Source organism: Macadamia integrifolia, unplaced genomic scaffold, assembly GCF_013358625.1.
Source record: "Macadamia integrifolia cultivar HAES 741 unplaced genomic scaffold, SCU_Mint_v3 scaffold2733, whole genome shotgun sequence".
NCBI classification, from domain to species: domain Eukaryota; kingdom Viridiplantae; phylum Streptophyta; class Magnoliopsida; order Proteales; family Proteaceae; genus Macadamia; species Macadamia integrifolia.
Window position 1 is genome coordinate 3,817 of NW_024868922.1, and position 11,006 is coordinate 14,822.

Sequence of the window (11,006 nt, forward strand, 5' to 3'; positions counted from 1 at the left end):
CGGAAAGGAGCCTAACTAGATCTTCCGAATTGGATTACACCTGCTTTATCCTCCATCTATTCAACTGTGCTTGTTGGACTCCGCATGTTATCTTTGAGATTTCATGCATGGATACCACCACTTGTATATCATATAATCATATACAATAGTGAATTTACCTCATTTTAACGGGAATCTACTATCACTCCCCTACACTTGACTTATATTTACTAAAACTCCCTTACCTTTTACTTTTTTTTACTGATACTCCCTTACCTTTTTATTTTTACATCTCTTTCTCCCATACTCTTTTTAAATGCCCAGATTACCCTTCCTTTTCACTTGTAACCTATTACACTTTTTAAAAAAAAAAAATTGATTGGTTCAAAACATGGTTTGAACCAAACCAGTTACAAGTTTTGTCTCATCCAATCATCAAAGATATTGGCAGAGCTGATGTGTCCTTAAAGATATTATTTATTTATTTATTATTATTATTTATTTTATTCATTCTCATCCAATCATCAGGGATGTTATTTATTTATTATTATTATTTTTTATCCCATCCATCATCACAAATTTAACAATCTATTTTTTTATTGGTATTAGATTGGTATCGGTCTCAGCCAATCTAAGGATTAAAAAAAATAAAAAACGCGTGGCACCCGATTGAAACATATGATACCAATATAGATATAGATCGGATACAAAATTATTCTTTTTTGAATTTACAATATCCTTAATGATTAGATGAGACAAAACTTATTAGTGATTTGGTTCAAATCATGTTTTGAACCAATCAATTTAAAAAAAAAAAAAAATTTAATAAGTTATAAGTGAAAAAGGAGGGTAATCTTGACATTAAATGAGCCAGGGAGAAAGAGATGTAAAAAAAAAAAAATGCAGGGGAATATTAGTAAAAATGTAAAAGGTAGAGAAGTTTTAGTAAATATATGCCAAATGTAGGGGAGTGATAGTAAATTCCTCAATTTTAAAATATAGATAAAATGTGAATATAAAACAATGAATGCCTATCGCTTCTCACTCTCCCTCTAGGTTTTTCACCCTTGTTAGGTGTGACATCCTATTCTTCCTCAGGATCGTCTTTTATCTTGCATTTCCTAGCAACTTGTAGATAAGAAATTGCATGAAAAGAAATCTAAATCTTTGACAGCTATTAGGAGCAGTCAAATTTTCTCTCTTTATATAGTGTCGCATAGAGAAATCTAATTCCCATAAAATACAAAATTACAAACGATTCCCAAAAATAATCACCGACAACAATTACCACTTATTTCATTTACCAAAAAAAAAAAGACAATAATGGAACCGATTTATCTTTGAAAATGATGCTCCAAATCCCCACCAAATTCTGTTACTTATCAACTATTGGGAAAGAGGCCCAAAACTACAGAGTACAGACCTTCCATCCTCATTATCTTGGAAGATCATGTCTCCCAATCAGTGCCTCGCCTTCTGAATTCTATCTACTTATCCCTTCCACTGATCAATCGATTTTCATAATGGATGAGAGCTTCAATCAATCTACAAACGAACGAGGATGTGGTTAATGTTATACTCTCTAACATTCAAATTGTATCTGCAAGTGTGTATTGATGCTGAATTTATAATGATCTCAGTGACATTAACATTCTTATCATATTTAATAATTATATTTTACTTTTCAAATTCAAAGAATTCAATATTTAATTATAAATTTAAGTGAAGTTTAGTAACTAAAGTTGGTATGATTTGAAATTAGCAATTATGTAAGAGGTTGGGATCACTACCTGATCAAATGGCCACTGCACTAGCACAAAGATAAACCAGTGAAGGTGCACAAGCATCCAACTAAAAGTTGTTGTGATCTTTTCACCACCCGTGTGTTGGCATGGGAGCACATCATGATAATTTTCCCTTATGTAATATAATGACGATTTTTTTTTTTTTAATCAAAAGTTTTCCTATACCTTTGGTGCTAACTTCACCAATAGTATACCTACATCTCTCTCTCTTCCTCCCCTTGAAAAAATTCCCTATGCTCCTCCCCATCAAAACACTCTCATTGATTGAATCACTAGCTCTAGGAAAGTCGGTGATATACCTAACCTCCTCCCTATAAAACCTACATATTTTTTTTTTAAAGAAGTCATAATTACCTACACCTATAGGTTCAAGTTTGGCCCTGATCCCCGAACAAGTATTGACCCGAAAATTTTGGGGCCAGCCCGACCTTGAGTTAAGATCAGGGAGGGTAAGAGTTGATGCCTTTGGCCCACCCAGCCCACCCTGAACCCGGCCTTGATTTTTTTTACCCTAATTTTGGCTTATCTCAGCCCTGGTTTCTGCCCCTGATGTTGATTTTAGATTTTTTGTTTTCTTAGGATATTTTTCTCTTTGTTTAACATGACAAGGGTTTTAAAATATTCGGATTTTTTGCCTTATTAAGATGATTTTTTTGTTTATCATGACAAATAATTGCTTTTTTTTTTTTTTTGGATTGTTTACTGTTGTAAGGAAGATCTCTCTTTGTTTACCACTAATAGTTGGAGTTATTTATATATTCGATTTTGATTGGGTCTCCTCATACAATAATTGTACTTTGTGTGTGTGTGTGTTTTTTTTTTTTTTTTTTTATTCCTCTTTATTATAAATATTTTTTATTTTTTAGTTATTTCATATTTTGCAAGGTCGGGATCAGGGTATACCTAACCCTTGATGGCAAACCAGGATTTTTCAAGGTCAGGGTCATCCTAGCCCAACCCTGAAAAATCAAGGCCAATCAGGGCGGGCAAGGGTTGGGTTGAAACCTAAAGGGTTGGGCCTAGGTTGAAGCTTTGCGGCCATGAGTCAGGGTCAGGACGGGTTTGGGCTCAGGTTTGGGCTAGGGTTTTAAGAAGCTCAACCCAATTTTGGCCATGTTGCACCCCTACCTACACCCTTATGATAATCTCGGGTATAGGATTCTGATACCAATATCAATTTGAATTCATTCGTATTTAGCCTAGATCGGTTAGTTTTATCGTTACCTTAAAAAAAAATAAAAAATTGATGATTTTACTCTTGACTCATTACCAATACGCAATCTCAGATCGGTCGAGTATTGGTATCAGCTAAACCAATGTAATACTGACAATAAGGCCCGTTTGATTTTGTATATGTTGTTTCTGGCATAAATGGAAAAATCCATTTCTTTGTTAAAAGGTAATTTTTGGAATTACAAAACGGTGCTTGATTTTTCTGTTTTCTAAAACGTTTTCAACAATATAGTCAGATTTCAAACGTGAGTGAAGGAACGACATTGTAGGTATGTAGCTCACACTCGTGAGCTACATAAAGATGAACTTTTAAAAGGATGAAGGTAATCTGGAATTGTGAACTTAACACACTTTAAGATAGCGATAAATGTCAACAATAGGTTGAGTTGGGATAGATCAAGTGAAGTATCGAATTTTTCACAATATTTGTCCCTCCCGCTTGTTTCTAAAAACAAAAAAATAAGTCTGACTTGTTACTCCAGTCTAGTTTCTAAACACAGAAATAAGCATAAATTTCTATTTTTATTTCTATTTTAAAAAACAGATCAAATGAAACAAAAAAATCAATCGGTTTTTGAGGTGTTTATTCATTTCTGAATACAAAAACAAAAAACACGTTTCTGGAAACAAAATCAATCAGGCCCAGAACCCTCTGGTCGACTCCCAAACTAACCATCACAATCCCCAAAATCCTATCCAAGCACAATAATGCCCTGCATGATATCAAAGTCGCACACATGACCATTCAAGGATAGGGTGCTTGCAGCGCTTATTACAAGTTAATGGGTGCGGATAGCCTTCGAACCTTGAACTTCCCACGCAAAAACCGCATCCACTCTGCTTGGAAGTGGACAAGGAAAATCTTTCTTTTCTGCTGTCTCCACATTCATTACTACAAGGAGAAAAAATAAGAGACGCATATTTGAAATGGAAATGCAATATGTGAAGTTGTGAATCACAAAGGCAAATCTCCCATATTAACAAATTTTATTTTTGTTTGGCAGGGCAGACCAAGCGTTGCTCTCCTAATCAGTTGATATAACACAAGGCTACAATTTCATAATCTGCAACATATACCAATAAAGAGAGTATAGACAGGCTAAACATATCAGACAGAACAATCTTTGGCACCTCAACGGCCCATTGTTTGTTCCATGGGAGGTATCATGACCAACACAGGTCGACCATTGAACCCAGGATGAGGAAGTCTACGGCGAAGCTCTCGTCCTTCCTGACAGAGGGAACATACGTGACAGAAATAGTGAGTGGCAAAGTCACATGCTGTCTCGCACTGCTCTCGTTGCTCTTCATCCTCTATGAAACTTCCGCAGCACCCGCATGATCTAGATAATGCCTCACAGCTACCCTGTTCTCATTATTAAAACAATGAAGATCAATTTCTCTGCAATTTAATGGGAAGACAGTTTATGAACAAAAGGTTATTAATCTCCTTATTTTGTTCTTCAAAATCTACAAAAATAATCAACTGAAAGAAATCTTTGATGTCCATGTGTAGCTCAACACCACAGTATCGTGTCAATGCACATTTTATTGAAAACTAGAGGTTAAATTTGTGTCAATGTTTGTTGTGTGTAAATTAAGGGCTCAATATACATACAATGAGCGTACTAAGGCTCAATTTGCCTCGGGCTAGTTGCTAATTGCCAGTACAATTCCCATGCTCGAATAATCATGTTCCTTCTCTAGAAGGTCCAAATCCAATCCAGGGCAGGTCACGTGAGTTTAATTACATAGTTTTTCCTTTAACATTATAAAATTTATCTTTTATTAAGGTTATGATCAATTTACACCATAATGCAAATGCAATACCATCTATAGACTTTATAACTAATAGCCAAAAATAAATAGGAATTGGCTCCCAACAAATAATAACAAAGTACGAAAAGTCCAGTATCACTAAATAAGAACTCACAATCTAAATGCAAGAAAACTAGGAGGACTTCCTAGATATAAGTGAGATCTAAAACCAAACAAGGACTAGGAATTTTACGGCAAAAGTATGAGAACAATAACTTCTTATACAGATGGGCTTAAAGGAGAACCTCAGTAGAATGATAGCAATTGGCTCCCAACAAATAATAACAAAGTACGAAAAGTCCAGTATCACTAAATAAGAACTCACAATCTAAATGCAAGAAAACTAGGAGGAATTCCTAGATATAAGTGAGATCTAAAACCAAACAAGGACTAGGAATTTTATGGCAAAAGTATGAGAACAATAACTTCTTATACAGATGGGCTTAAAGGAGAACCTCAGTAGAATGATAGCGAGAAATTATAAGGAAAATGGAAGAAAATAACGCTGTCTGCCTCATTGCTTTTCAATTTTTGGGTTATATTTTATTGGATTATGGCCTTCGTGATATGCTTGTGTACAGTTTATTGTGTCTAAAGGAGTGAGTTTTCAGCTATTTGACTAGCTAACAAGGGTGGTCCAATAATTTCTTCTGGAAATTGACTTCCAGTTCATTATAAACTCTAAGGACCTCTGTGATATGGATTCTAAGAAACTATCTGTTACTCTTTCCCAGAAAAAGCTTTGACAAAATTTCTGAGTCAGAAAGAGAAATGCAGACCCGATTTAAATTTGGGTGAAGTTTTAGTATATGTTTGGTTTGGGCCTTAGTTTTTTTGGTTTCATCATTGTAATGTGCTAAAGTATAAAGCCCAAATGTGGGGATAAAAAGGAAGCAAGAAATTGTTATTTTCTTAGTGGGTCCCATACCTAGAGCCCAAGTTCATCTTATCTATACAAGAGTTCTAATTGTTGATTATTTTAGGATAGTAAGAGATTTATTAATTCTGGTTGTTTATTTGGAGCAAGAGAGTTAAAAAAATCTTTAGAGGAGTCTATTTTTGGTTTTGGGTTTTCTATATATATGTAGCACCTCCCAACGATTGATGTTGTTTTTTGAATGGAATGAATTGATTTGGTTTGGTTGTTGCCATTGATGGCAGAAGCTTTCTCTCTCTTCCCCACAATAGTTTTCTCCCTCTTTCTCTCCAATCCTTGATTGATCCTATCACATGCAAATCCAACGATTGGCCTCATCACACTATATCAAGCCACCCCCCCCCCCAAAATATATATATATATATATATATATAAAAGAAAGGAAGTGCTATTGCAAGTCGGTTGACCAAGAGAGAGAGAAAGGCCTTAATTTTTCCTACAATCTGGCTGGAGTGTGCTTTGTGAAGAACAATGGTGAGGAAAGTCGGTTTTGATTCACTTGTTATGATTTAACAGAAATTTATAGAATACATAAGGATCATAGTTGTCAGGGCGTCAAATCGATCCAAGGTGGTGGAGGGGTGGTTAATCGATTTGGCGATGAATCGCCCGTTATGGCGTTGCCATGACGGTCAAATCGCCCATGTGTCATTTTTTATTTTCCCTATTTTCTAAAGTTATTTAGTATGCTACTTCTTTATTTCCCCTATTTTCTAAAGTTATTTAGCATGCTACAAGCCTACAATATATACCCTATAACATATAAAACCAACATTAAGCAACATCAAATCATCAAAAATCAACATAGCCCTATCAAAATCACCCTGCATTTTATAAAAAATCAACCGCTTAGTGAATCAGGCGTGACCTGGCGTCCATGGCGGTGCTATGGCGACTGCCATTTGTGAGTCACGTAAATCGTAGCATTGCCATGAACTTCTTTTTCCGCCAGGACGCCAAATCGCCGCCTTGGCGACTCCATGACAACTATGATAAGGATTCTTTATTTGCCATTATTTTATTTTATTTTATTTTTTTTAATTTAAAAGGGCAGAGGGTTGATTTCATCATCCTTAAGCTTTAGAAATAGAAAATTCGACATCATAAAAAACTGGAATGCAATATTTACAAGGCAAGAACATAACCATTCAGCTCTATTCTTGCACGACATGCACTCTTAACCAGACCAAGCAAAAAATCCAGATTTAGCTAATACCTATCATTCCCTCCTAAGGGCTAACCAAAATTAGAACTTTAAAATTGGGATCCTATCACAAAATGATACCTGCCAACCTATAACGACTATCAGCATTGAACAGGATGTTGGGGCAGCCGTCTGGGATGCCAGGGATGCCTAATGGGTCCCATTGAAAATCGTTTTCCAAATCACTGATGAATATAACTCCCCCTAATTCACACAATATTTGCATCTCAAGGAGTTCTGGAAACTAGTGGGGAAAAACTCTACAATGACATGGTGACACCAAAAAATAAAGGAGAAAAAGGCAAGTTTTGATGGCTCATGCTCAGTGCACAAGGCTCCTGCCACTACAGGGTCTGGGGAAGGTACCCTTGCTTTCCGGAGAGGATGTTTCCTGACTCGAACCCGTGACCTTGGTCACAATGGAGCAGCCTTACCGTTGCACCAAGGTCCATCCTCTTTGATGGCTCAAAAATTGACAACACTCGTATCTGTCCCCAAACAACAACAACAACAACAACAAAAAGCAAGCATCTAATCATAGTTCGTGATGCTCTTTGAATCTATGCAACAAGAGAACACCTTGGGAAACCCCACAAGCAGTCTAGCCCCTTCCTACTTGTTTGACCCAAAGGAGTTCTTATATAGGCTTCTACTTTGCATCATCACCTTCATGAAGAAGACCCATCCTCAAGCTTTCCCCCAATGAATTCCCAACCATATATAGTGAAAGTTATTGCAGAAAATGGATGCAACATAATCGGAGATGGGTATGTCAACTGGAGTCTTAATTTTATACGCAACCCACTACACAAAAGCATTATCATATTCCTATGGAACAACAAAATCCAGGTTAACTAGCACTGTATGTATTAGATGTTTAGATTCCTTTAATCTCATAAAAAACCCTTTCCCTATTTATATCAAATCTAATTGATGAAAATTTCAGAGCTACTATGTTTTTTCCAACGAATACAACTCCGCACATTTTTTCTCAATTCATTAAATTCTTAAAATTTCTTCAATATTTTCCACTCCAATATTCTGATCTGAGATTTCTCCCAAATTTTCGTTCTCCATAATGCTAAATGTAGCAATCAGCTTCTTTAATTCTTCCCCTTCATTGCATTACAGCTGCTCTTTTTTTTTTTCCCCCTTCTTTTGCCTGATGTTTCAAATTTCAGGTCCTAAAAAAGATTCAACTATAACAAGAAACTCAGAACTTTTGCACTTCCACTTTCCACAACATCAGTTGAGTTTGGTGCTTACTCATCAAAGATATCTAGAGTTGGGCACACCATTCAAATTGACTGTGATTATATCTCTTTGATTGGAATTCCACCCACAGTCAGAACAGTGTAAAGCATACACCCCCCCCCCGGTTGACAGAATCATAGGCAGCATTGAAGTTCTCTTGGCCATGATCTAGTGCACACTGTACACAACAGGATGTTCTGACAATCAGCATTACCAAAACTCTTTCTACTTTAAAATAAGAAAGATAAAACACTTCCACAATCTGGAAAAAAAAAATCTAAATTTATCCTCACCAATCACCGTACAATCTTATCAACAGTTTCTTGAAATTAACTTCCCCTCACATCATTCATTAGTTGGAACATTCTCCAAGAGAAGATTTTCTTCCAAGATCATCTTCTCTTCTATATTGGTTTCAATGTTGGGAAGTAGATATCTTAATTCCCTTCTCCTATGAGGAATTCTAATTCCTGACCCATCTGGAAAGATAAAAAGGAGGGCAGAAAAACAAACTAAAGATGAAAAACTAAACCCAGAGCAGTCAAACTAGCATCGAGAATCATAAATTAACACAAGAGAGGGGGAAGAAAAACTTATAATTCCAAACTACCTCTTCCCAAATAATTAGAACATTTTTGGCTATTATAACCCATTGATGCAGCATAAGTTAGTGGTGCAACAATATGGGCCTACCAACCAACCGTAATAATTTGTGCAGTAGAAGTAGTTGTTAAGTGATGCAACTCAAAGTGCATAATGTATAAAAATAGACATCTTCTGTAACAGAAGATCAGTAGGAGATGCATGCATAAGTTGATCCCATACAGCTACCTAAACAGCAATCAACATCACACAACAAATAGTTGCTTAGAAACAAAGACAAGTTTAGTTGGAGAAGGATATCCACATTCTGCAACACTTCCTGTGGTCGTAATCATTATCTAAGACAACTTATGTGCATAAGACAAAAGGGTCAGACATTCAGACTCACAAAGACTTAAACAGAAATGAAGAAAGAATGAAAAAGAAACTAGAACTACAACCAAATATCTGAACCTTTGAGGGAAAATTTTTTCCTACTCTATGTAAAGATCAAATGAACAATTAAAAGTGACCCACCTCAAGATTGAATTTACGGCGAATTGCAGTTCGGCTAGGATATGAAAACCAGGGTGCCAGGCAATTCCAACCAAAGAGGGAATTTCCAAGGAAGTACAGTGCAGTGTAAGACAAGCAATGGTTCGCAAAAGCCCCTGGACCAGAGCCTAGCCTCTCAACATTGCCTCCATATAGCATACAAGGGGCAACACTTCCAAGGAGACCTAGCCAAATTATAGCTTGTCAATGAATGAAAGACCAAGAAAACATGCAGAATGCAACAAAAACAAAGCCATCTGACAAATTTTAACATCACAGCAGGCTGAAAAGTACTAAGTCTGAAATACATATTTATAACTAAGCCTCGTCTAATTATCGTCGATTAACACTGAAGTCCCAGTAATCCTAAACCTTACTACCAGAGAGATTGACTCCAGAATGGTAACAACATTTGAAAATATGTAACTTATTCTGCCCTCAGTTATAATATGAAGTGATACAATAGTATTGATATCAAGGAGACCATCATCCAAGCAGCCCACACACTAGCTAGAGATCGGCTTTGTAGTCTGGGGAGAAACACAGATGCTCAGGCTTGGTTTTTCTGATACATAAACATTTTTTTTTGGGGGTTCTTACAACATTCATGTACTCACACTCTTTAACCCCTCAACCAACCCCCAAGGTCATACATAAACTCGTTCGCAAACAAGATACATAAGGGTCAGAAACGTGGATGCTTTTTCTGCTTAGGCAGGATTTTAACAACTTCAGGGCATGAACTTCGATCACGAGCCTAGGAGAATTATAAATTTGGGGCTGAACTGTACCTTCTCATGCTAAGACAAGCAGAAGGATTTGGGAAATCTGACGAGGGTTGGGGTGGGATAGTTTTCCTCTCAAGTACAAAATGGAAGGAAGCAAAATAAATAAATCAATAAATAATAATTAATTAATTCTCAATTATTCACACCCCCCCTAAAAAAATCACAATTCTAGAAATGGATGCCTCTTACTTCTCCTAATCGTTAATTGATGAACTAAATATCGGAATTCAGGTCTTAGCCCCACTATAGAAGCCAACGCTGTAGGCGTTTTACTTTTACCAATCAAACCAAACTGACGACAGGAAATGCGTTTCAAACCATCAGAGAACGAAAACCCCAAACGGAGTAACACGATCTGATGATTAACATAATTCCCAAAAAATGGAAGAAAGAAAACTTACAGACTTCAAGATCACTACTGCAGAACTCATCATTCCGGCCGAGGCAAGCAAATAGAGGCGAATCCCAACGACCACGAGCCACTGGCTCTCCAAGTACACTTCCATGCCCTAACGGCAAACCATCGGCGGTCCATCCAACACCAACACCAACACCGATCTCTCCCGTTTCAACAGGCACAGACTTCGACTCTGTCTCAACGCGACTGTCGTTAGCATCTCCGTCATCCCGGTTAGCAATAAGAGGGCTCGATTCTTCAGGATTAGCCATGGAAGCGAGCCCTAAGAGATGAAATCAATGAAGAACACCAAGATAGAAATGGGAGATTAAAACAAAGCAGAAGGAAAAAGGAAGAAGAGGCCAAGAACGACGAAGTTTCTTGCTTTATTAGGAGAGAAGATTGATTTATAGCGAGAGATATGTGAAGAGGAGGAGGTTAGTCGTCTTTGCCT

At 36.7% G+C, this 11,006-nt stretch overlaps 1 protein-coding gene across 1 annotated transcript; it reads right to left on the reverse strand.

Annotated features, from left to right (window-relative positions):
• Window positions 1-3,938: 3,938 nt before the first annotated feature.
• On the reverse strand, window positions 3,939-11,006 carry LOC122067151 (cell number regulator 8-like). The gene is made up of 3 exons (XM_042630994.1): window positions 10,557-11,006; window positions 9,350-9,552; window positions 3,939-4,383 (listed from the first exon to the last, which is right to left on the reverse strand). Exons 1-3 carry the CDS (start codon window positions 10,822-10,824, stop codon window positions 4,150-4,152), a joined length of 705 nt encoding a protein of 234 aa, XP_042486928.1. The 5' UTR covers window positions 10,825-11,006; the 3' UTR covers window positions 3,939-4,149.